Source organism: Schistocerca piceifrons, chromosome 6, assembly GCF_021461385.2.
Source record: "Schistocerca piceifrons isolate TAMUIC-IGC-003096 chromosome 6, iqSchPice1.1, whole genome shotgun sequence".
Lineage (NCBI taxonomy): Eukaryota > Metazoa > Arthropoda > Insecta > Orthoptera > Acrididae > Schistocerca > Schistocerca piceifrons.
In genome coordinates this window covers 204,794,390-204,821,534 of record NC_060143.1, presented here as the reverse complement: position 1 = coordinate 204,821,534, position 27,145 = coordinate 204,794,390, and the positions used below count along the sequence as shown (strand labels likewise).

Here is a 27,145-nt window from a genome sequence, read left to right as displayed (position 1 = left end):
CTGGAAACATAATTTGTTCTTAATCCTCAGATCTCCAGTCCTAATCGCACGTGGCTGGTTTTTGTTACAATCAATCTCTCGTGGTGTCGGGCAAGGAAAGGTGAAGGCCACTGAATTGCTGTAATGTTTGTTGCTCTATCACGGTTACCTTCATCACGTTCGTAGGTCATGTTTAATTCTGTCCGTGGGTTCTCTGGCTGCAGGTCCGTTTCTCATTTCATTAAGAGTAAGACTGTGTGTGAAGTGCGGGTGAAAAAGTTCATGTAGCCCTGACTTCGTTATTCACTCAAACGTAAATCTAGTGTCCACCAGCAAATGTACACACACTTTAAACAACGAAAAGTATTACTTATGTCTTAATTTTAAATTTAATAATTGATCACACATGTTGTACGGCCTTCAGATTAGCACATGGTTGCTTTAAATGTTCAAAATGATTATCGTTGGCGGCTATACAGGGTGTTACAAAAAGGTACGGCCAAACTTTCAGGAAACATTCCTCACACACAAATAAAGAAAATGTTATGTGGACGTGTGTCCGGAAACGCTTACTTTCCATGTTAGAGCTCATTTTATTACTGCTCTTCAAATCACATTAATCATGGAATGGAAACACACAGCAACAGAACGTACCAGCGTGTGTTCAAACACTTTGTTACAGGAAATGTTCAAAATGTCCTCCGTTAGCGAGGATACATGCATCCACCCTCCGTCGCATGGAATCCCTGATGCAGCCCTGGAGAATGGCGTATTGTATCACAGTCGTCCACAATGCGTGCACGAAGAGTCTCTACATTTGGTACCGGGGTTGCGTAGACAAGAGCTTTCAAATGCTCCCATAAATGACAGTCAAGAGGGTTGAGGCCACGGAATTGGTCCGCCTCTACCAATCCATCGGTCACCGAATCTGTTGAGAAGCGTACGAACACTTCGACTGAAATGTGTAGGAACTCCATCGTGCATGAACCACATGTTGTGTCGTACTTGTAAAGGCACATGTTCTAGCAGCACAGGTAGAGTATCCCGTATGAAATCATGATAACGTGCTCCATTGAGCGTAGGTGGAAGAACATGGGGCCCAATCGAGACATCAACAATGCCTGCCCAAACGTTCACAGAAAATCTGTGTTGATGACGTGATTGCACAATTGCGTGCGGATTCTCGCCAGTCCACCCATGTTGATTGTGAAAATTTACAATTTGATCACGTTGGAATGAAGCCTCATCCGTAAAGAGAACATTTGCACTGAAATGAGGATTCACACATTGTTGGATGAACCATTCGCAGAAGTGTACCCGTGGAGGCCAATAAGCTGCTGATAGTGCCTGCACACGCTGTACATGGTACGGAAACAACTGGTTCTCCCGTAGCACTCCCCATAAGTTACTTTGTACAGCAGCAACTTCTCTGACGCTGACATTAGGGTTATTGTCAACTGCACGAAGAATTACAGGTGTCCTCGTCGTTCTAGGTCTTCCCCAGTCGCGAGTCACAGGCTGGAATGTTCCGTGCTCCCTAAGACGCCGATCAATTGCTTCGAACGTCTTCCTGTTGGGACACCTTCGTTCTGGAAATTTGTCTCGATACAAACGTACCGCGCCACGGCTATTGCCCCGTGCTAATCCATAGCATCAGCATCGTAATGGGCATCTGCCAACTCCGCATTTGTAAACATTGCACTGACTGCAAAACCACGTTCGTGATGAACACTAACCTGTTGATGCTGCTTACTGATGTGCTTGATGCTAGTACTGTAGAGCAATGAGTCGCATGTCAACACAAGCACCGAAGTCAACATTACCTTCCTTCAATTGGGCCAACTGGCGGTGAATCGAGGAAGTACAGTACATACTGACGAAACTAAAATGAGCTCTAACATGGAAATCAAGCGCTTCCGAACACATGTCCACGTAACATCTTTTCTTTGTTTGTGTGTGAGGAATGTCTCCAGAAAGTTTGGCCGTACCTTTTTGTAACACCTTCTATACATAACAGAACGACGAGCGGTCGCCGCCACTACGTTAATGTTACAGGGAGATCGCTGCGCATGACGCTGTAATCTCCTGGCGAAGTTCCTCCAGCGTGCTTGGCTTACGTCGTTACCTTTCACAGATCCCCACAAGTCCATAGGTGTTAGATCTGGCGACTGTGGAGGGGACTCAATAGACCCTCTTCGTCCAATCCAGTGCCCCGGAAAATTGTCATCGAGGAAAGCTCGTAGGGCTAGGTGGTAGTGGTGTGGCCCCCCGTCCTGTTGGTAGAAGACCTCATCAGCTCAATAAAGCGCACGTATACCTGGCAAAATTGATGTGCGTAATATTTCCAGGTACTCTTCTCCAGTGACACTAGCATCAAAGAAAAATGGCCCTTCTAAGTCTCTAGATGATAGTAGACACCACACATGAACCCCTGGTAGTATGACCGCTTTATCCACATAAACATGCGGACTTTCCGGTGCCCAGTACACTGTTATGCCGAGTCACGGTTCCATAAAGTTTAAATTGTGCCTCGCCACTCCACTACCTCCGTCACAAATTTGTCAGTTACCGTTTGCTGATACCATTCGCAAAATTACATTGGGCGATCGGGATCGTTGTCATTAATAACGTGCAGTAGTAGTGGAACGTAAACTTTCCACTTTGCAGCTTTCAGAATTCTTCGTAAAATTGTACTGCCAACCCCACTTCACGTCCACATTGTGTAGCAGACTTCTGTGGAGGATTAACAAACTTTTCCAACACGAGAGCCGACGAAGCAGAACTTGTAGCTGTACGCTGTTTTCCTGATCTTCCTTCGTGAATATCACAAATCGTTCCATGCAATTCAGACCTGTCAATGATCCGTTTGTTAGGAGAGTTGGCGGTTCCGTTTCAAACTCCCCGGCTCCAATGACGTTGCACTTCAACGACATTATCAAACTTGAAAAATCACTTCACAATACATATTCGTTGCTCGAATGTCAAACATGCTCGAGCCATCTTGTTTTCTCAATAGCGAGATGAAAGGAATAACATATGTTGAGCCAATGAACATAAAACACACTCTAACTAAAGTCGAACAACAATATCGAGATCTCGATTGAGCCTGATAAAAATTGTATACATTTTTCTGGCGGATTCTGTATAAAACAAGGTAGTTGCCAAAAAGCTCAGTTCTTGACACCTTTACTTAAAATTTTTACAACATACTCTGAAGTGAGACATATGTAGCCTATTTTTAACCAATAATGCACAGGTTTTATGTCGTAACCACCTGCGAAAATGTGCAGTTTAGTTTTCTTGCTGTCAGCTTTTAACTAAGAGCAGGGCATGTAACCTTTACATAAATTCTCAAATTTCCGAACAATGTTTGTATACACAAGTGTATTTTCTTCCTCGTCATCTGTTTTACATAAGACAGATTGTTTCATGACATAGAATTTTATAGTTAAAATACTGTTAGATTAGATTAATACTAGTTCCATGGATCATGAATACGATATTTCGTAATGATGTGGAACGATTCAAATTTTCCAATACACGACATAATTAAGTTAATTTAACAACATTCTTAAGTTAATATAACAACTTTTTAATTAATTAAATTTTTTTTAATCGTTTGAAACTTCGTAAGGCACGGGGGGAGGGGGAGGGGGTAAGCGGGAGAAGGTTGTGGGTAGGATGTATTTCCAATTTCTACTCATTAGCAATTGCGTAGCATTTAGAGTTCGCTAGAAAAATATAAGTCCATACTTGAACACGCGTGTTTTGAAGATAAGTCTCGCATATTCATGCTTAGGTACTTTCTTTGCTGGCGACGAGTAAAGAAAGATTTGATTTGTGGTACTTCGTTGCTATCAGTCTATGGATACCACTTTCCAGTGACCACAGTTCGAAGTGCTTTCCTGTGATTTTTTTCGTTCATAGTTACTGCGTAAGGGCATGGCACGATGGTGTCAAACGATGTTGACGAAGGAATTTTCAAGTGTGCCACTAGGTAAGACTGACTGTTGGTAAAACTGTAGTTTATTCTAACCAGAAATAATGGCCAGTAAGTGATCGTAGCAACTGCAGTCTAACTTGCGTCATGAAAATTAGAGAAATAATACGTGGTCTCAGATATAATAAAAATTGGGTCAGGAAAATTCGGGAACTGAAAGTGAAATAACCTGGAACTCTTCTGTTAAAACAGCCTCCACTTTATTACAGTCTTACAGAATAGCTTCATTCTCAACCATACTATATCTCCTAATGCGGCGTTGGTGCCACAGTCAGTTATATTAACGATGTTGCTGCGTCTCGTACATTCGTTCTACGTCATCTCAATGTGTAAAAGGTGATTGCCGTGCGCAGAGTGTAATTTTTAATATGCTGACAACTAAACGTACATAAACGGTCATACATAAGTAGCAATACCATCGCGAGTAAATAGTGAGGCGACAGTGAGGCCGTGGTTGTTAGGCGTATTCTGGTGTATAGGCGTCACGTACAATTAATCTGCTGTAAAATGCCCTTCCGTCCCTCCTACCTCTTTGAAGCTAGAAACTCCGCATAAAAATGTTTTGACATTGCTAGACTGTTTTTGCGCGTCGCGAACTGAGATACGCAGTTTAAATATTATGAATATAATGTTAGTCTGTCAGTCCTAAGGTTCTTTGTGCGTTTAGTAGGAAGCCTAGTTTTCCAAGAAACTGTTTTTCGTAACCTTAAGAAAAGGGTTTGCTCTTGTTAGGACACTGTACTGGATTGCAGATTATCGTAGTCTCAAAATTTACATGCTGATCTGATGACAGATGGATGATGTGAAGAGGAATGAAAGTCACGTAATTTGTCTTCCGAATGTCGTTTAGAGTGACGTATTTCTTCGTCCAATAATCTAAATGTTTCGTTTCGCTTGTGTGTTAGGTTCAGGGTTCTGACTTCAGTACGCGAAATCAAAACCAGTTGGATCGACAGGCGAAACGTGAATAACCTTTCACTAAACTCTGAGCGGGTATAATTTATGCAAGCACCAGGAAGTAAATAAGTATGTACATCTGGTGGAAATGGATTAGACTGCCGGGACAAAGCGTGACCCACTTCCATCTTGACTGATAGTGGGAAACTGCGATTTGCTTGCGGGTGGAATTGCTTTTAAAATGTAAGATTTTCCTGTAATAGTTGTCTACTAGTTATCTACATTTACGAGATTACTCTGATGTTCACAATTAAGTTCCTGGCAGAGGGTTCAATGAACGACCTTCAAGCTGTCTACCGTTCCACTATCGAATGGCGCGCGGGAAAAATGAGCACTTAAATTTCTCTTTGTGAGCCCTGATTTCTCTTACTTTATCGTGATCAGTTCTCCCTATGTAGGTGGGTGCCAACAATGTTTTCGCAATCGGTGGAGAAAACCGGTGATTGAAATTTCATAAGATCCCGTCGCAACGAAAAACGCCTTCAGTTCACGTATAATAGCTGTGACACTATCTCGCCTATTTCGCGATAATGAGAGCTGCTGCCTTAGAACTTTTTCGATGTTCGTTCAATTCCACCTGATGCGAATCCCACACTGCACAGCAATACTCCAGAATAGGGCAGACAAGCGTGGTGTAAAAAGTCTTTAGTAGACTTCTTGCACCTTCTAAGTGTTCTGCCAATGAATCGCAGTCTTTGGTTTGCTCTACCTATGACATTATCTATGTGATCGTTCCAATTTAGTTTATTTGTAGTTGTAATCCCTAAGTATTTAGTCGAATTTACAGCCTTCAGATCTGTGACTTATCTTGTAATCGAAATTTAGTTGATTTCTTTCAGTACTCATGTGAATAACTTCACATTTCTTTATTCAGGGTCAATTGCCACTTTTCGCACCTTACATACATGTTATCTAAATCATTTTGCTATTAATTTTGGTCATCTGATGACTTCAGAAGGCAGTAAATGGCAGCATCATCTGCAAGAAAATCTGACGACTACTCAGATTTTCCTGTTTCGTTAGTATAGATCAGGAACGATAGAGGTTCTAACACACTTCCTTGGGGAATGCTGGCTATTACTTCGGTATTGCTCGATGACTTTCCGTCTATTACTACGAACTGTGACCTTTCTGACAGGAAATCACGAATCCAGTCGCACAACTGAGGCAAAATTCCGTAGGCAAGCAGTCTGTTAGAAGACACTCGTGAGAAAATGTGTATCAGAGATGTGGAACCTTTGTAAAGAAGGCACCAACACCAGTGCTTCCAAAAGTACCCAAAGTACGAAAAACATGCCCCAAGAAATAAATATGCCCTAAGAACCCGCCAAAAACACTGAATAACTCACATGACTGTCATACGAACCTAAAACAGAACATAAGAATGACAGTAAGGCGCATAGAGGGATGTGTGTGAACTTATTTATTGCTCTCCATCCATGATTGAACGCTGTAATGAACTCGCCATCGACTGGACTTTAATCCGCAATTTTCCCTCCTTCAGTGAAGCTGTAACAATTGGTAATGAAATGGTAAATAACTTCTGCCAAGAAAGTGATTTTTATATGGTATACTTCGAAGGAAAAGACATAACTGCATTATAATGGGAGTGCCTTTAAAAATCAATTCGTAAACTTGTGCTGGGCGAGGGGGGGGGGGGGAGGGGAGGGGAGGAGAGGAGTGTTGATACACATGACTGCCTTAGCAATTATCACCCGCGGAATGTTTTGGCCCAGGAGCCACAATTAGTATCACTCAGCGTCCTGCGCGTGTGCGCTCAACTTCTTCCGTCAGAATATTCATAGCAGCGTATCATATCGTTTCTGGAAACCCAGAATCTGCTCTGTAGGAATCAACATGGATTCCAGAAGCAGCGATCGTGCGAGACCCAACTCCCATTATTTATTCATGAGACCCAGAAAATATTAGATACAGGCTCCCAGGCAGATGATATTTTCCTTGACTTTCGGAAGGCGTTCGACATAGTTCCGCACTGTCGCCCGGTAAACAAAGAGCCTAGGAATATCAGAACACAGCATGTTGTTACCAATGGAGAGACGTCTACAGACGTTAAAGTAACCTCTGGCGTGCCACAGGGGAGTGTTATGGGAACATTGCTTTTCACAATATATATAAATGACCTAGTAGATAGTGTCGGAAGTCCCATGCGGCTTTTCGCGGATGATGCTGTAGTATACAGAGAAGTTGCAGCATTAGAAAATTGTAGCGAAATGCAGGAAGATCTGCAGCGGATAGGCACTTGGTGCAGGGAGTGGCAACTGACCCTTAACAGACAAATGTAATGTATTGCGAATACATAGAAAGAAGGATCCTTTATTGTATGATTATATGGTAGCGGAACAAACACTGGTAGCAGTTACTTCTGTAAAATATCTGGGAGTATGCGTGCGGAACGATTTGAAGTGGAATGATCATGTAAAATTGTTGGTAAGGTGGGTACCAGGTTGAGATTCATTGGGAGAGTCCTTAGAAAATGTAATCCATCAACAAAGGAGGTGGCTTACAAAATACTCGTTCGACCTGTACTTCAGTATTGCCAGATCGGGTTGATGGAGGAGATAGAGAAGATCCAAAGAAGAGCGGCGCGTTCGTCACAGGGTTATTTGGTAAGCGCGATAGCGTTACGGAGACGTTTATCAAACTCAGCAAGAGAGGCGCTCTGCATCGCGGTGTAGCTTGCTGTCCAGGTTTCGAGAGGGTGCGTTTCTGGATGAGGAATCGAATATATTGCTTCCCCCTACTTATACCTCCCGAGGAGATCACGAATGTAAAATTAGAGAGATTCAAGCGCGCACAGAGGCTTTCCGGTAGTCATTCTTCCCGCGAACCATACGCGACTGGAACAGAAAAGGGAGGTAATGACAATGACACGTAAAGTGCCCTCCGACACACACCGTTGGGTGGCTTGCGGAGTATAAATGTAGATGTTGATGTAGCAGCTCTGATTTAGCCTTCCACCAGAAGAGTGCCATTGTGCGTTAATCTTGACGTGCCTTTCGTAATGTATCAGGTCGTGGAAATTGTAAAAAGTTTCTTGGGCTTCTGTTGGAAAGCGGCAGTTTCGACGTCTTTGTGGGGCCGAATCGGACACGCTTGTTGGTGTTGCCTCATGAGGCGGCGGCAGCGACGAAACGGCGTGCATCAGCTGTTGTGCAGAGAGCGGGACCTGCCCTGAGTCACTGCCAGCCAGCCAGCCAGCGGCCGCCGTGACTCAGGTCGCAGGAGCACGTGACTCACCCAGCAGTCCAGCGGCTGTCTGCTGTATCGTCCTACACACGGCTCCTCACTTACCACCGGCTGAATGAATGGCCGACCGAGACCGGAACCGCTGTCTATTCCAAGCTCGTACGCAAACCTTTGCTGATGTGCTCGTTTAGCAACTGCCTAATTGTATCTATTTGTGCCCCTAGACTTAATGAAATTATACGAAGTTTGGCATGCTGCTTTAAGGCAACACGACCATCGCGTAAATTTTTCAGTTGTGTAAGTATTAAATTTGGTCCCTACTGGACCGCCTGATGTTAAAGGGGCATTTTTAGTTTTTCTTTTGCTTTTCTTTGCGCTCACATTACTTCGCGCTCACATTACTTCTTGCTCAGTGAGCGCTTGTCCGTTCATCTGACTTAGTTGCTTCAGCCTTGTTTCCTGCCAGGTACGGCAAGAAACAAGGAATAAAAGTGAGTGTTAATACTTTCATCCTTCTTTACCTCCTCTGCATTAGTGCAGATGACGTGCCACCGAGCACATTTGTACTGTGCATGCAGTACACGTGAGGTGCCTAGTTTCCACTGCCCTGTGTGGAATACATAAGCTCTTATACACTTCACTAACGTGCTGTCTTCATGATGTCCCCAGCGCAGAAAACAGCACGCAGGTCGTGGATTCTTTTTCTTCAGGCTGAAATTAACTTCGCAAGGAACTGCTGCTATGAATAAACTATAACTCATTTGGGATGCCACTCGCGTTGTTATTAATATAGACACGAGAAACTATTCTTGATCACAACGTATTGAACATATCTTTCCACAGTCATTATATCTGGCTAAAATAACATGAAATACATCATGCCACAGACAACGTCTGTCTACTGGAACCGTCAGAACTGGAGAATTACGCGAATCAAATACTACTATGACAAACATGTCTGTACCTAGCGACGGTCGAACTGTAGTGCCGGACTGCCCGAGACACTTCGCGCGCCAAGCCAGCAAGTCTTAGAATATTGTGAAACCAATACATCCTCCAGCCCAGCATAGCTGCAATTAGTGTATGCCCTGGTGGTCCAAGTGGGTTTTCGGTTCTCGGCGCTCATTTAGTTGTTGAAATAATTAAGGTGGTGTAATTGCGATAATTCCTTATCCCTCCATTTAAGAATTGCTCGTGGGGTCGAGCTCGGGTTAAGTGACACTTGTTACAGATAGTACACTTGACACGATAAATTAGATTCGGACTTCCTTTGCAAAGCAAAAGGTACAAAAAAGTGTTTGAAAACCGTTTTGTTAAACTAGCATAGACGTTCATGTGCTCTTTACGAACGTAAGTTTACTTTTCTAAGTACGGCACGTGAGAAGTGTTTTAAGCGACGAAGATCCGCCTGATGTGACGGTTCGACGTCTTAGATTTCTAACAAAATATTGGGTTTTCCTTAAATTGGTCTTAAACATAATTTTCAGGGTTTGTACCGCGATCGGTAAAATTGGAACCTTTACAGTATCATTGTGTCTGCCTGTTAGGACGCTATTATCTGAGAAACGGTTCGAGGTATAAAGTTGAAATTTGTCAAATACTGAAGTCTGCTGTCCCTATATAGTATAAAAAAATTTAAGCGTCTAACAGTCACTTCAAGCAGGAGATAGTGTCATTTCTCACATACTATTTTCAAACTCGTATCAGAACGTACAGATGAGCTGCCTGTACACAATTTTGTATGGAACCCTAAGAAGTTCGTCCGTTTTCTACAGGGTGTTACAAAAAGGTACGGCCAAACTTTCAGGAAACATTCCTCACACACAAATAAAGATGTTATGTAGACATGTGTCCGGAAACGCCTATATTTCCATGTTAGAGCTCATTTTAGTTTCGTCAGTATGTACTGTACTTCTTCGATTCAGCGCCAGTTGGCCAATTTGAAGGAAGGTAATGTTGACCTCGGTGCTTGTGTTGACATGCGACTCATTGCTCTACAGTACTAGCATCAAGCACATCAGTACGTAGCATCAACAGGTTAGTGTTCATCACGAACGTGGTTTTGCAGTCAGTGCAATGTTTACAAATGCGGAGTTGGCAGATGCCCATTACGATGCTGATGCTATGGATTAGCACGGGGCAATAGCCGTGGCGCGGTACGTTTGTATCGAGACAAATTTCCAGAACGAAGGTGTCCCAACAGGAAGACGTTCGAAGCAATTGATCGGCGTCTTAGGGAGCACGGAACATTCCAGCCTGTGACTCGCGACTGGGGAAGACCTAGAACGACGAGGACACCTGTAATTCTTCGTGCAGTTGACAATAACCCTAATGTCAGCGTCAGAGAAGTTGCTGCTGTACAAAGTAACTTATGGGGAGTGCTACGGGAGAACCAGTTGTTTCCGTACCATGTACAGCGTGTGCAGGCACTATCAGCAGCTTATTGGCCTCCACGGGTACACTTCTGCGAATGGTTCATCCAACAATGTGTGAATCCTCATTTCAGTGCAAATGTTCTCTTTACGGATGAGGCTTCATTCCAACGTGATCAAATTGTAAATTTTCACAATCAACATGGGTGGGCTGGCGAGAATCCGCACGCAATTGTGCAATCACGTCATCAACACAGATTTTCTGTGAACGTTTGGGCAGGCATTGTTGATGTCTCGATTGGGCCCCATGTTCTTCCACCTACGCTCAATGGAGCACGTTATCATGATTTCATACGGGATACTCTACCTGTGCTGCTAGAACATGTGCCTTTACAAGTACGACACAACATGTGGTTCATGCACGATGGAGTTCCTACACATTTCAGTCGAAGTGTTCGTACGCTTCTCAACAGATTCGGTGACCGATGGATTGGTAGAGGCGGACCAATTCCGTGGCCTCAACCCTCTTGACTGTCATTTATGGGAGCATTTGAAAGCTCTTGTCTACGCAACCCCGGTACCAAATGTAGAGACTCTTCGTGCACGCATTGTGGACGACTGTGATACAATACGCCATTCTCCAGGGCTGCATCAGGGATTCCATGCGACGGAGGGTGGATGCATGTATCCTCGCTAACGGAGGACATTTTGAACATTTCCTGTAACAAAGTGTTTGAACACACGCTGGTACGTTCTGTTGCTGTGTGTTTCCATTCCATGATTAATGTGATTTGAAGAGCAGTAATAAAATGAGCTCTAACATGGAAAGTAAGCGTTTCCGGACACACGTCCACATAACATTTTCTTTATCTGTGTGTGAGGAATGTTTCCTGAAAGTTTGGCCGTACCTTTTTGTAACACCCTGTATATTGTAATTTTGCGTTTCTTTATCACGACGACTCGTAAATAGATAGCAGTGAACCTCTGAGTCCATGTATGATAGTTATGAATGGAAAAAAATCAGCTGATTCAGTAATTTGTTGTAAATATGTATTTTCGAGTTACTAACACGCTGCGCCCAGTTCTGTATGTGTACCTACAGGGTGTGAATGCCTGTGCAGGATGGCGAGGTGATGGTGAACGGGTCGGAGGCCGTGGTGGACGAGGATGGCGACGCTGCACCCTCGGCGCCGGCCGCAAAAGCCGACGGGGACGAGAACTCCGTGTCGGCCGCGGAGCCAGAAGCGACCGTGAACGTCAACGGCACCGACGCCAAGGAGGCGGCGGCGGACGGCGACAGCAAGGAGGGAGCCGACGCGGCCACCTCCCCCGCGGAGGACAAACCGAAGGGCAAGAAGGAAAAGGGCAAGAAGGACAAGAAGGAGAAGGAAAAGGACAAGGGCAAGGACAAGGAGAAGGACAAGAGCAAGCCGGTGGCCAGGAAGTTCTCGCTGAGGAACCTGCTCAGGGGCAAGCAGGACGCCGCAGAGCCGCCCAAGGAGAACTCGGTGAGTACGTCCTTCCGGGAATGTTGAACTTACCACTAACACACGTCTGCTTTGTCCCATGACGCGAACAACTCGGACAAAAACCCCAGTATAACTGGAAATACGCGTGAACTTCTCATGACGTCGTCATCTTTGGTTTCGCCAATTCTTGCACAAGCTATTAGTCTAATCTACACCTTGGGATATGCTACAGATCACTCACCAAAATCTATGTCCTAAAATAAATACAGGCTCATAAATTTTTCGGCAATTTGAGCGTGTAAATTTGCAAACCTCTAAACTCTTCGGATTTTGGCTTAGATTCATTCTACCATCAACCAGTCTCCAAGCCAGTGCACGCTAATCAGACGCTGTGATAGGAACATTGTATTCTGGACCATGTGCAGCTAGACGCAGTGGTCATGATGAGCCGGAAATGTCACCGATAACGAAGAGTTTTGAAACGAATAGTTCGTACTTACAGTTCACTGCCTTGATATCAATGGCAAATACATTCCCATAATGTAATTTTTCAGGTTACACGCGCACGCGCAGCTGCAGTTGGTCTTAAACTTCTTCACAGAAAGTATGGTAAGCACTGAATGGAAGTACAAAGAATATGAATGACAGTACAGCTAACTGTGTGTGTGTGTGGGGGGGGGGGGTGTTGTCCTGAGATGACAGCTTTTCGATCATAAATTTTTCCGTTCCTGTAACTAAATTTCTGCCAGCAGGACTAGAACGTCGTCTGATCAAGAATGTTGCTATAACTCCTGCACTGGATGACCCTGCAGTGCCTAGACAAGAAGTTAGTGAGTGGTATCAGAAAATCCAAAAATGCGACTGGTTGCATACTTAGCCCATATATATCACCAATTTAAATCAGTTGCAGTTACTCATCCAGAATGGATATACTGAAATTACAAGTACCTTCAGTGTTTCGGAAGACGACTGCTTGAATAGAAAACACGCATCAAAAGGACGGTGGAAAGAGCATCGCTGAAAGTTGAGCTTCATAATACGCGCTATGTAGTGGCACTACTTGCAGAACTACGTGCCAACACTGTCCAGTCTTAAGATACATATTTTCACTACCAGTTTCTATCATGGACGTTTTCACAGTTGAAAAAATTCTATTGTGGCAACGCCAAATGGCATACATGCTATTTAACCAGGAAATTACGCGCTATTGCTGGACTTGAAATCGTAAGACAAGTCAGTATTGGGGTATTCTGGTTAAATAGCTTGTATGCCAGGTGAAGGTGTTAAAAATATTTTTCGACTGCCGGGATGATCCGTGATCGAAACAGCTTGTGACTAAATTTATTGTAAGACAGCACATTGTGTATTATGCATTTCTCAAATTGATACCGTTGACAGTTGCCCGAAAATATTTTTGTAGTTTCTCTAGGTGGCAGATGAGATGGACCATGTATAAAAGTAATCCGTTCCGTATCGCCGCAGCGAATTAGTTCGCGCCTGTAGATAACCGTCCCAACGAACAGATCTCAAAAGCGGGTTGCTGTCTTCACGCCTTCACGGATGGTGGCGGCGGCAGCAGCAGCAGTAGCAGCAGCAATGACGTAAATGAAATACACGTGCTCTTCTGCCGGTGCTGATGTCTGCTGCGTTACGCACGATGACCCTATTGAGCACTTACCTAGCGAGGTGGGGCAGTGATTAGCACACCGGACTCGCATTCGGGAGGAAAACAGTTCAAATCCGCGTCCAGGCATCCTGATTTAGGTTTTCCGTGATTTCCCTAAATCGCTTCAGGCAAATGCCAGGATGGTTCCTCTGAAAGGGTATGGCGGACTACCTTCCACATCCTCCCCTAATCCGATGGGATCAATGAGCTTGCCGTTTGGTCCCCTCCCCCAAATCAACCAACCTGTTGAGAACTTGGTATGTTGGGTTAAAAGTTAGACGCTGTAGCCACTGATATGGCTGTTTTCTATATATCTTAGTTTCCGACCAGTCATTATCTGTGATCCTGGAGATACACTATGTATAGAAGCAAAGACAGTGTTCTATTTGCGCTCTTCTGGCCTCACCACATTGCTACTGGTCAAAGCAGAAGTCCGTGATAATGGAAGATTCTGTTTGCTAATTTAAGTTGCGTAAAAACCCTGTGCTGCCCCAAAACTCAGACGCGATCGCCATAGACATCCACCGCATGTAACCATGTGTGAAAGCTTAACCTCTCTTGTGTCTGTAATGTATGTTTATTTAGATCATTAACTTCCCTATTTGTGTGTTCGCGCTTCTTCAGTAGTGTTGCCATTGGCCGACTGTCGCTTGTCGATGCTCTGAATATCTGCTGGCATTGGCTGGTAAAATCACGTGACGAGCTATGATTAAAACCTCCACGCCGATGTGTAAAACATTTGCTATTCAAAGGATTGCTAAGTTCTGCAGCTCCGCGGAGAAGTATTCACTTAACAGGGAAAAATGTTTTCACCCGGGAAAAGGGTATCTAACTCGGGAATCCAGAAAAAACCGGGAATTTTTTTCTTGTACACGTATACACACAGAAATTAGGAGTAGCATCGGGGAAAATGATTCGTATCAGGTATCTTCGATATGTTCTAGGAGCCATTTATCAACGTCCGATCCAAGCAGGGTCGGAGTCCGGAAGTGAAGAACGTCTTGAGAGTTGTGTGCCAGGAGAGAGCATCCGACGTTTCTAACAAGGGGAGGCTACGACGTTTGGAACGCGGATTTACTGCAAACTTCGTACACTCGTAGTACTCCATGAGGACAAAAAATGTGTAAGCAGTACCGCGTACTTCTCAAGCGTTATTGAGAAAATCGCAAACTAATTTCGATCTTCAAATATATATCTGCGCGTGGCCATTTTTATCATGAAGCTGCGGCTACCGAGTGGCTAGCGTTCAAGCACCGTAATCGATGTATAGTCCCGTTATCAGTTTCTTTTAGTTTCAAGTCATTCTCTTTATTATTTATATTTCAATTGATGTAATGGGAAAATAAGTGCAATCGAATGAACTTTCATTAAATTTACAATGTTATTTGGCTGTCTACAAATTTTTATCGCAAATAATATTCATAACTATCGACTAGTAAACGACGAAACACATAGTGACACTGAAAATGTGTGCTTGTGCTGATTTGAGAAATCCCTTATACGTGGAAGGATCCCGTAACTACTTGTTACCTGCAAGTTTTGACCGGCACACACGGCTTTCGGAAGATGTACAATTAATCGTCGCTTTCGACATTACATGTTGCAGGATGGTATTTTTCCACAAAACATGGCAAACAGTTATGAATACTATATTTGTGGTAGTAAAAATTTGTAGACTTCCAAATAACATTGTAAATTTAATAAAAGTTCATCCGATTATACGTATTTTTCCCATTATATCAATTGTAATATAAATAGTAAAGAAAATGACTTTGTTGAAAATAAAAAAAACTGACGATCGGCACTCGATCCAACGATTACGGTGCTTGAACGCTAACGGTCGTAGAATCATACGTGGTTACCGAACGGAAACAAGGTGCAACTAGCGATGCTTGACAAGTCGCAGTTTCCCCAGCTTTCGTAACAAGGAATTCCGAAAACGCTGTTACAGGTCCTAACCAACCACGTCTGTGAACTTTCGTCAGTACCAAACGAACGCTGTACAAGCGACTGTCAGAGAATAAATATGTCCGAATCTCTAATTGTTTGTGCATGACTACCCATGTTTAAACGAACTGAGCTGTCGGTGGTGTAATTTCAAATTGTCGCCAAATAACCTTCGTGTAATCCGCAAGGCTGTCTGCTACGTTCCTGACTACTGTGCGTAAACCAACATAGAATAAGAAATTTACTGTAGCACAACAGTGTTTGCTGGTCGTTCAAACGTCTGCGAAAGGAAAAGTAACGCTGAAAAATTCTTCACTCTAATTATATTCCTTAAAGCTGCCGTATTATGTAATGCTCCGGCTCCTCTAAATGATTTTATTGGGCTCGTTCCATTGATGTTGCTGTATTCATGTGTCGTGTGTGGTGTAAGTATCGGACTTCGACTGTAATTAGCAGAGTTTGTGTGCTAATTTTGACAGATTAATTGCCGAGAAGATATCCCCTCAATTATCACAGTTCACGGTCATTTCAGATGACCTAAAAAAACTACGGATTTGAACTTCTGAATTATGCTGATTCTAGATCACGGTAGTGGGAAAGTTGCAAGAAACCTAAAACACCGCTTCTCCTGGTGTACCTTATGTATTCAGTACGGCGGTAGTCGCAAGGGGAATTTCGTGATTGCCCTTGGACTGTGTTGAACATCTGAAGCACTAAAATCACCATGTTAACGTTTATTAATAGTGTTTCGAAGCTTTGCCGATTGACGGGGGTGTGTTCGTAGCTGAGTTACATACGCAGACTTTAAACATTAGTCAGCACTTCTTGTCCGTGGCAATGAATATAGAATTCTACCGTTTGCTATTGTTGAAGCGAGTTAGCGGATACGTCTGTATACATTGACAAACACGATCTTTGTTCGTTGTTGTGACATACTTGATAGACCCTTGTTAGTTCAACAGTGCGCGCCCTTACCTGACATTTGTTTTGGCCTAAGTTAAATTTGTACGTATCTAACACACTGACCGGCATGAAAAAGCAGTACTGAAATTGCTTACAAAAAACTGAAATTTATTTTAAATTTGTCACTTTTGACTCTAATCGCCATCTTACGATGTAATATTGTGGTACGGTCCCATTTAAGTGCCCAACAATGAAAAAGGTTACAAATAAATTTAACCAAATAAACCAGAGACGCACACTTCAGTTCAGTGGCGGCGGTGTGACTGTTGCGGAGAAATTGAAGTCGTAAGAAGCGTTCCTCTCTCAGATGTTGCTCTTCTCGGGCCTGTTGCTGGTCTCCTTGCAAAGGCTCAAGTTTCCCTGTACCTCTCAAGGCTTGTGGAACTGTGGAAGGTCCAATCCTCAAAACTTGCGCAACGTAATCCATTCTGCGGCCGTCTTCCACAACAGCTTCCGCACCGCAGCCTGTTCAGGGCTTAATGGCATGTCACTCCAGAAAGTTGATTACGACAGTCATGGAAAGATCCTGCAAACACGTCTGAAAGGGGACAATTCAGAGTACAATAATAAGCGCTACAAGAGCGGCAAAGCATTATTCGCTCACATTCAGTGATGTTTTCAACGTTGCGCGAGAAACAGTTGAGGCTAGTACAATAAACAATCAACACTTCATTGTTTGCTCGCAAGGCAACAGCAGAAAAATACGTTTAAAAAACTTGGAAGTGCTCCATTTTGATTAGATAATTACACATCATTTGTTGCGTTTGTCGTGCCGGTCAGTGTATTTGGGCGGTCGCGACCTTGAGACATGAGTGATTGTGGATAGAGGTTCGGAGGCACTCAGTGGTCCGTGGTGGAGCGTGCCGGCGTCTGGTTGCCAGGAAACGTGATAGGCGGCCAGAAACTTTGCCCTCGGCGTCTCGCTAACGGCGCCCGCCGCCGAAAGTACGGCTCTTCCGGCCGCCTTGGGTTTATCTGTGACAAACAAAGCTATCGCTGGCAGCGCGCTGACCGCGGCGTCTCGCGTCCCGCGGCGACCCCTGGCGTCCGTCTGTCCGGGACTCTGCTGCTAGTCGCCCGTACTCCTGCTCCTTGTAAATCTGGCAGCGAGCCAGTTGGTGCAGTGAAATGCGTGTTCTCGAGTTCTGGCGTTGACATTATTGTGGCGCGGTTGCTTCGAATCTACTAAAATGTTGCTTCGAATCTACTACCATGTTGCTTCGAATCGGCTAAAAGAGTAATGTACTTCAGTTAGTCAGCTAGTTCCAATGAGAGCACTGGAACCGTATTAGAGAGAAGCAAGGCTCGAACCCCCTCTGACATACGCTATTTTTTTCCTTGATTAAACTGATTCATTTCTGTCGAACGCTGTCGGTTTTGTCAGTACGACTGCCGACCCATCCTCCCAGCCCAGCCAGTGATAGCTGCACTGAGGACGTATTTCTTTAATGATGTGAGTTTCGTCGAGGCGTTAATGTATACTCTCATACGAATGCGTGTTATGACGGTGCATCTCATTTGATGGGCTGTTTCTGATCTCCGAGAACCTAGTCAAAAATACACTGAAGAGCCAAAGAAACTGCACACCTGCCTAATGTCGTGTAGGACCCCCACAAGCACGCAGAAGTACCGCGACACGACGTGGCATGGACTCGACTAATGGCTGAAGTAGATCTCTAGGGAATTAACACCATTAATCCTGCAGGGCTGTCCATAAATCTGTAAGAGGTGAAGTACAGTATGTTGCAAGGAATCCCAGATATGCTAAATAACCTCCATGTCTGCGGAGTTTGTTGGCCAGCGGACGTGTTTAATCTCTGAGGGGTTTTCCTGGAGCCACTCCGTAGCAGTTCTGGACTTCTGGGGTGTCGCATTGTCCTGGTGGAATTGCCCAAGTCCGAGGGAATGCACAATGGACATGAATGGATGCAGATGATCAGACATGACGCTTACGTACGTGTCACCTATCTAGACGTATCAGGGGTCCCATTTCATTCCTACTGCACATGCTCCACACCATTACGAAGCCTCCGCCAGCTGGTACAATCTCCTGCTGACATGAAGGGTCCATGGATTCATGAGGTTGTCCCCATACCTGTACACGTTCATCCGCTCGATAAAATTTGAAACGATACTCGTCCGAGCAGATGACGCGTTTCCAGTCAGCAACAGTCCAATGTCGGTGTTCACGGGCCCAGACGATGCGTAAAGCTTTTGTCGTGCACAGTCATCAAAGCTAAAAGAGTGGCCCATCGTCTCCAGAAATCCCATGCCGATGTTTCTTTAAATAGTTCGCAAGCTGATACTAGATGGCACAGCATTGAAATCTGCAGCAATTTGCGGATGGGCTGCACTTCTGTCACATTGAACAATTCTCTTCAGTCGTCGTTGGTCCTGTTCTTGCAGGATCTTTTCTCGGCCGCAGCGATGTCGCACATTTGTTTTGCCAGATTTCTGATATTTACGGTACGCTCTTGAAATGCTCGTACATGAAAATCCCCGGCTTCATCGCTACGCCGTAGATACTGTGTCCCATCGCTCGTGCGCCGTCTATAACACCACTTTAAAACTCTCTTAAATCTTCCTAACCTGCCGGTGTAGCAGCAGTAATCGGTCTAACAACTGCTCCAGGCACTTCTCTTATATCGGCGTTGCCGAGCGCAGCGCCGTATTCTGCCTGTTAACATCTGTATTTCAATACGCATGTCTATTCCCTCTTTTTTTGCGCTTCAGTGTATACTGAAAATGTCATGTTGCCGTACAGTGTGTGTATAAAATAAAGTAACCTTTAATTGTGAAAAGGGTTAATAAGTTACAGAAATGTTTGATGCAGCACTGAATAAGTAAATTTTAAAGTTTTAACCCGCTTAAAAATTTTAATTACCTAAGTTGCCGGTAGATGGTATGCGCGAATGATACATTCCAACTGTAATCATGAAGTCGACGTATAACGGTGCAGAGCGTGTGCAGTGTTGCGTAAGGTTTCATGAATCCATATCGGCTACAATTCACAAACAATTCAGAACTAATCTCGCAAGCAGCCACCACCTCAGACAAACTTTACCAATTTCACCGAAACTGGCTGTGCATCACACAGAACTCCGTGTCAGGAAGGCACAACAATCTCTGACGCTGCAGTTGAAAAAGTTCTGCAGTCTTAAATTCGTAGTGTGGGTAGATAAACGAGACGTGCCAGCTCAGAATGAATATGCCTAGTGTTACAGTGTGGAATGCATTAGGAATCGCCTGTCATTCGAACCATCCAAACTCGAACTGCCTCAAGCTTTAAGAGAATGTGAAACATTAAAACGAGCTGACGTTTGTGTAGAAGTGTTTAAGAAAATGCAGACTGAAGATGGATTGTAGTGTTCAGTGACAAACCTACTTTCCATACCTGGGTAAAGTGAATCGGCATAATGTTCGGATGTAAGATGAGTAGAAACCACATCATAATTGAACATGTAGCGGACACGCCTAGGGCTGTAAGTAGTAACGAATGTACTGTCCATTTTCAAGCATATCGTACCTGGACATGCTTGAACATTAGGTAATGACCCAATTACAGTGAAAAATGTGAACAGAATTTTTCAGTGCCACCACACTTACCATTGTGAAGTTGTCGTGTCTTGGGAGGAATGTGCCGATTTGGATTGGACTTGGTAGACAATGTCCTGGCCACGACGATTAGCAGAATTAGCCCCCATAGACCTCTGTGTACTGGGGTTGCGTTAAAGGCTGAGCGTTTGTTCCTCGGCTTCCCGGAAGGGTTGACGAGCTGCCACAACGGATAACACAAGCAGTTGCCGCCTTGCGTAAAGACTGGCTTCATAGTATTTGGCAGGAAACTCGTTAGAGATGACATTAATCATGTTACGAAAGGTAGCCACCTCGAACATTCCTAAATAAAACTTGAAGATATTGTCATTATTCCATTCTGATCTTCGATTAGTTGAAGATATACTGCATTCAGTGCTGTATCATAAATTTCCGAAAGTTATTTACCTTTTTCACAATTCAAAGTTACTTTTGTATAATTTATAAACAGCCTGTAAATATACCGGATATTTCAGATAGGTGTTGTCTATAACCTACAAAATAGCAAGTAAAATGAAAATTTTAGGTAAGCAAACATATGTAGCACTTGCAGAATGAAATTTTCCTTCTTCAATGGTATGTGCGCGCTGGTATGAAACTTACTGGCAGATTAAAATTTTGTGGGGGAGTGTTAGTTCTGCAAGGTAGGAGACGAGGCACTGGCGGTAGTAAAGCTTAGAGGACGGGTCGTGAGTCGTGCTTGTGTAGCTCAGTTGGTAGAGCACTTGCCTGCAGAAGACAAAGGACCCGAGTTCGAGTCTGTCCGGCACAGTTTTAATCTGCCAGGAAGTTTCATATGTAACATTGCTCTCTGCAGAGTTTCAACCTATTTTCCAGAGGTACAGCATAGAGACGAAATTTAAGGAGATTTCTCTCGTGTAACTGATATATAGTGGAAGATAGCTGGATAGGATAAACTCTAATCGCACCAATTCCTGGATTGACATCAGTCTGTGGTCGGTATTCGGTTTGTGTGACTGAACTCGTAGAAGCCTTTCTAGGATTTGTATGAGCCATAAAAAGTGTAAAACATGCTATGAAAGCTGCCGTTATTGGCTGTGGAAAGTACAAAAATTACACTTGTATGAACACGAGGATAGGAAATCGCATGTGTGTCGTATTATGACAAAGTACTCTCCGCCATGAATGTACTTACGTAAGGCGTGTATGTGCAGAGGCAGATAGAATGTTGTTGTTGTGGTCTTCAGTCCTGAGACTGGTTTGATGCAGCTCTCCATGCTACTCTATCCTGTGCAAGCTTTTTCATCTCCCAGTACCTACTGCAACCTACATCCTTCTGAATCTGCTTAGTGTATTCATCTCTTGGTCTCCCTCTACGATTTTTACCCTCCACGCTGCCCTCCAATACTAAATTGGTGATCCCTTGATGCCTCAGAACATGTCCTACCAACCGATCCCTTCTTCTGGTCAAGTTGTGCCACAAACTTCTCTTCTCCCCAATCCTATTCAATACTTCCTCATTAGTTATGTGATCTACCCATCTAATCTTCAGCATTCTTCTGTAGCACCACATTTCGAAAGCTTCTATTCTCTTCTTGTCCAAACTATTTATCGTCCATGTTTCACTTCCATACATGGCTACGCTCCATACGAATACTTTCAGAAATGACTTCCTGACACTTAAATCTATACTCGATGTTAACAAATTTCTCTTCTTCAGAAACGCTTTCCTTGCCATTGCCAGCCTACATTTTATATCCTCTCTACTTCGACCATCATCAGTTATTTTGTTCCCCAAATAGCAAAACTCCTTTACTACTTTAAGTGCCTCATTTCCTAATCTAATTCCCTCAGCATCACCCGATTTAATTTGACTACATTCCATTATCCTTGTTTTGCTTTTGTTGTTCATCTTATATCCTCCTTTCAAGACACTGTCCATTCCATTCAACTGCTCTTCCAAGTCCTTTGCTGTCTCTGACAGAATTACAATGTCATCGGCGAACCTCAAAGTTTTTATTTCTTCTCCATGAATTTTAATACCTACTCCGAATTTTTCTTTTGTTTCCTTTACTGCTTGCTCAATATACAGATTGAACAACATCGGGGAGAGGCTACAACCCTGTCTCACTCCCTTCCCTTTCATACCCCTCGACTCTTATAACTGCCATCTGGTTTCTGTACAAATTGTAAATAGCCTTTCGCTCCCTGTATTTTACCCCTGCCACCTTTAGAATTTGAAAGAGAGTATTCCAGTCAATATTGTCAAAAGCTTTCTCTAAGTCTACAAATGCTAGAAACGTAGGTTTGCCTTTCCTTAATCTTTCTTCTAAGATAAGTCGTAAGGTCAGTATTGCCTCACGTGTTCCAGTGTTTCTACGGAATCCAAACTGATCTTCCCCGAGGTTGGCTTCTACTAGTTTTTCCATTCGTCTGTAAAGAATTCGTGTTAGTATTTTGCAGCTGTGACTTATTAAGCTGATAGTTCGGTAATTTTCACATCTGTCATCACCTGCTTTCTTTGGGATTGGAATTATTATATTCTTCTTGAAGTCTGAGGGTATTTCGCCTGTTTCATACATCTTGCTCACCAGATGGTAGAGTTTTGTCAGGACTGGCTCTCCCACGGCCGTCAGTAGTTCCAATGGAATATTGTCTACTCCGGGGGCCTTGTTTCGACTCAGGTCTTTCAGTGCTCTGTCAGACTCTTCACGCAGTATCATATCTCCCATTTCATCTTCATCTACATCCTCTTCCATTTCCATAATATTGTCCTCAAGTACATCGCCCTTGTATAGACCCTCTATATACTCCTTCCACCTTTCTGCTTTCCCTTCTTTGCTTAGAACTGGGTTTCCATCTGAGCTCTTGATATTCATACAAGTCGTTCTCTTATCTCCAAAGGTCTCTTTAATTTTCCTGTAGGCGGTATCTATCTTACCCCTAGTGAGATAGGCCTCTACATCCTTACATTTGTCCTCTATCCATCCCTGCTTAGCCATTTTGCTCTTCCTGTCGATCTCATTTTTGAGACGTTTGTATTCCTTTTTGCCTGTTTCACTTACTGCATTTTTATATTTTCTCCTTTCATCAATTAAATTCAATATTTCTTCTGTTACCCAAGGATTTCTACTAGCCCTAGTCTTTTTACCTACTTGATCCTCTGCTGCCTTCACTACTTCATCCCTCAAAGCTACCCATTCTTCTTCTACTGTATTTATTTCCCCCATTCCTGTCAATTGCTCCCTTATGCTCTCCCTGAATCTCTGTACAACCTCTGGTTCTTTTAGTTTATCCAGGTCCCATCTCCTTAAATTCCCACCTTTTTGCAGTTTCTTCAGTTTTAATCTACAGGTCATAACCAATAGATTGTGGTCAGTCCACATCTGCCCCTGGAAATGTCTTACAATTTAAAACCAGGTTCCTAAATCTCTGTCTTACCATTATATAATCTATCTGATACCTTTTAGTATCTCCAGGGTTCTTCCATGTATACAACCTTCTTTCATGATTCTTAAACCAAGTGTTAGTTATGATTATGTTGTGCTCTGTGCAAAATTCGACCAGGCGGCTTCCTCTTTCATTTCTGTCCCCCAATCCATATTCACCTACTATGTTTCCTTCTCTCCCTTTTCCTACTGACGAATTCCAGTCACCCATGACTATTAAATTTTCGTCTCCCTTCACTACCTGAATAATTTCTTTTATTTCATCATACATTTCTTCAATTTCTTCATCTGCAGAGCTAGTTGGCATATAAACTTGTACTACTGTAGTAGGCGTGGGCTTCGTATCTATCTTGGCCACAATAATGCGTTCACTATGCTGTTTGTAGTAGCTTACCCGCATTCCTATTTTCCTATTCATTATTAAACCTACGGTATAGATTTAGAATATGTAATCGAAATCAGCAAACTCCTGAATTATAGAACCCTCACCTCCATACTGTGAAATGTACTTCCATCGAAATACAAATGCCATCTGTTGGCTCCTGTACGGTTGTTGTTGTGTGTGGGGCGCTCAACATCGTGGTGATCAGCGCCTGTAGAAGTTCCACATCTTTCCATTTCTAGTTTCGGCACCTCCCGAATGTTGTTACGCAAACACCCAGCCCCGGGCGGAGAAAATCCCGACCCGGCCGGGAATCGAACCCGGGACCCCGTGATCCAGAGGCAGCAAAGCTATCCTTCGTGTTAAAGTAGATTCAGACTGCATCTACTGCACATCACCTGTTTTACAAGAAGTAACTTATTTGCCACGGAGATACAGGATGAAAAGCACTCCCGTCGTAGACAAGTAGCTGTTAGAACTTGCCCTGATTTCTTCGCCTTAACAAACGCGAGCTGGCTGTAGCAACGTGCCATTCGTCTGAGTCACAAAGAAAGAGTTTCAGGCGCAACTCTAAACTGTTTGGTATCCGGGTTTGTAAGTTGAGCAAAGCGAATGATTCCTGTCATTTAGGAGTAGATTAATAATCCTTAAGAATAAGTGTTTGGTTGCAGTGGAGTAATAGAAGGCAAAAATAACGCTCACACACATGTATCTTAGTGTAGTCAAAATGCATAAACCAGAAACGTCAACGGTATTCTACGCAAAAATAAATCTAGATACGAGTACTTTAAAACTTTTATGTGGAATGGCAAACGTCTTGGTAAATCTTTCTGTAGCGCGGGGAACGTATGAAGACGCTATATGTTAAAAGTTCGGGGAGCACTAGTGGCCTCGTTACGTGTCCCATGTTTTTGGAACGGACCGTACGTAGCGGGGGTGGAGCCGGCGGATTCCGCGCCGCCGCCCCAATTCATCCCGCAAGACCCCTGCCACTGCCGCCGCTTCAGCTGTACCGCTCAGCGGACCCTGCTCCCACAATTTCCCAGCACCGTCGCACACTCAAGACAAGGCGATCATGTTCAACAAAGTTAGTCACTGCAGTTCTTCCATCTATCGTCCTACGCTTTCGTGTTACGATGTACTGGATTCGTTCCAGTGTAGTCCGGTCTGACGACAGATTTTCTTAAGTGTCGTCATATATAGGGTAAAAGCTGTTCAGAATGCCAACGATTTTCCTGCTCCATATGCGATTTTTAGTTCCCATATTTTTTGTCCACACGCTGCAGTTTAGGCCTGCTCCAGGGAAGTGTATTGGGATTCTTGCTGACCATGTTCTGTATCAATGACCTCGCAGACAGTGTTAATTGCAACTTCACACTCATCAGCCGGATCTTGATAAGATTTGAAAGTGGTGCCGAAGACTGACAGCTTTGATTTAAATGCTCGGAAATGTAAATCCGTGCACTTCGAAAAATTGCGAAAAGGTAGTTTCTTATGACTGAAATCAGTCTTAATTTGAATTGGTCTGCTGCTACAAATACAGCGATATAGAAACTGGTGGGGATATGAAATTATCGTATGGGCACCTGAATCGTAGATATAGCAGATGGCAGGCTGGTGTGTTTCGTGGGTAAGACAGTAGCCAGTTTACAAAGGAGACTGGTACCAAATCATTCGTGCTCTAGAATACTGCTCAAGCCGTACCAAATAGCACTGCCGAGGATACTAAACGTTCAGAGAAGGGTAGCGTGAATATTGACTGGTTTGACCCAAAAGAGAACGCCACAGAAATGATAGCCATATTTGACTGGCAAACGCCTGTAGGTGAACACCACTTACCCGTGGAAGCCTCATAGCGATGTTCCAAGAATCAGTATTAAGTGAGGAATGTAGGAATATGTTACTACAGCCCCCCGACGTATTGCTTCCGTGGGGCGGCCAGTGTAAGGTCAATGTAAGGCATTTAAGCAGTCATTGCTCGCGTGCTTACGAAGTGAACCCAGTGCGTGTTAAAACGGGATATACCCTCTAGCAGGCGCTTGACAGTAGTTTGTGGCTTTAGGGGTAAGAAACACAAAGATTTAGAAAGTTATTAGAGATCCTGAAATGAAATTGGCTGGGTGGAACTGAATGGATTCTGAACGGTAACGATGAAACTGAGGTAGTCGAAAGTGGTAATTTCCGCTTTTTACTGTTAATGGGAGTACATTCGGTGCACAAATGAGTGCTTACAGGCTATTTGTATAATTATTAGAACAAGGGCCATTCACGTTTTCCCTTCAAGCACTTGCAGGCTTTTTAAGTCACGGTGTCAGCCCTTTAATTTAACATATGAGGAGTGCGTGTCGGTGCAACGGTTGGCAGACGCGCACGTTTATTAGGAGTGGTCCCAGGGAACGCCTTCTTCCGTCAGCCAACCAGCTTGTAAAGGGTCGCCGTATAATGGTGCCCTGTATTAACAAGACGCGCTGCACCCATACCTTAGACGCACCCCGTAACAGTCTAGAGGTTTGGCGTTTTCTCCGTCTAGTAAAAGGAGGGCCACTGCCCCTTAATGTGATCCTCGCCTCTGGCCACTCGAACTAGAAAGTCGCGCCGTTATCTTCTGTGTTAGGACGGAAGTTTCACTGGTCGGAGGAACGAGAAGGTAACTGTTTAAGTCAGTACCTGATGTGAAGCACTTCGATGTTCAAGCGTTGACGGGATGCCAAGTGTATACGAATCGAGTAGTTAGGACTACGCAGATTGTCTAATAGATACCTTAAGGTGCTACTTACACATCCACTCATACACTGAAGAGCCAAAGAATCTGGTACATCGTACAGGGCTCCCGCGAGCACGCTGGAGTGCCGTAACATTAGGTGGCATGGACTAGACTAATGTCTAAAGTAGTGCCGGAGGGAAATGATACCATGAATCTCGCAGGATTGTCCATAAATCGTCAAGAATACAAGGGGTCGGGGGGTCGGAGATCTTTCCTAAAGAGCTCGTTGCAAGTCATCCCAGGTATGCTCATTGTTCATATCTGGGGAGTTGGGTCGCCAATAGAAGCGTTCAAACTAGGAGTTCCTGGAGCCACTCCGTAGCAATTCTGGACGTGTGGGGTGTCGCATTGTTCTGCTGGAAAAGTCAGTCCGTCGGAATGCACAATGGACATTAATGGATGCAGGCGATCACAGGATGCTAACGTACGCGTCAC

At 43.9% G+C, this 27,145-nt stretch overlaps 1 protein-coding gene across 1 annotated transcript in view; it reads left to right on the top strand.

Annotated features, from left to right (window-relative positions):
- LOC124803237 (vegetative cell wall protein gp1) overlaps nt 1–27,145 on the top strand; it is a 185,375-nt gene that overhangs the window by 56,025 nt on the left and 102,205 nt on the right. Inside the window, exon 4 of the mRNA XM_047264418.1 lies at nt 11,637–12,023. Coding sequence (XP_047120374.1) covers nt 11,637–12,023 — 387 coding nt within the window. The remainder of the gene's footprint in view (nt 1–11,636; nt 12,024–27,145) is intronic.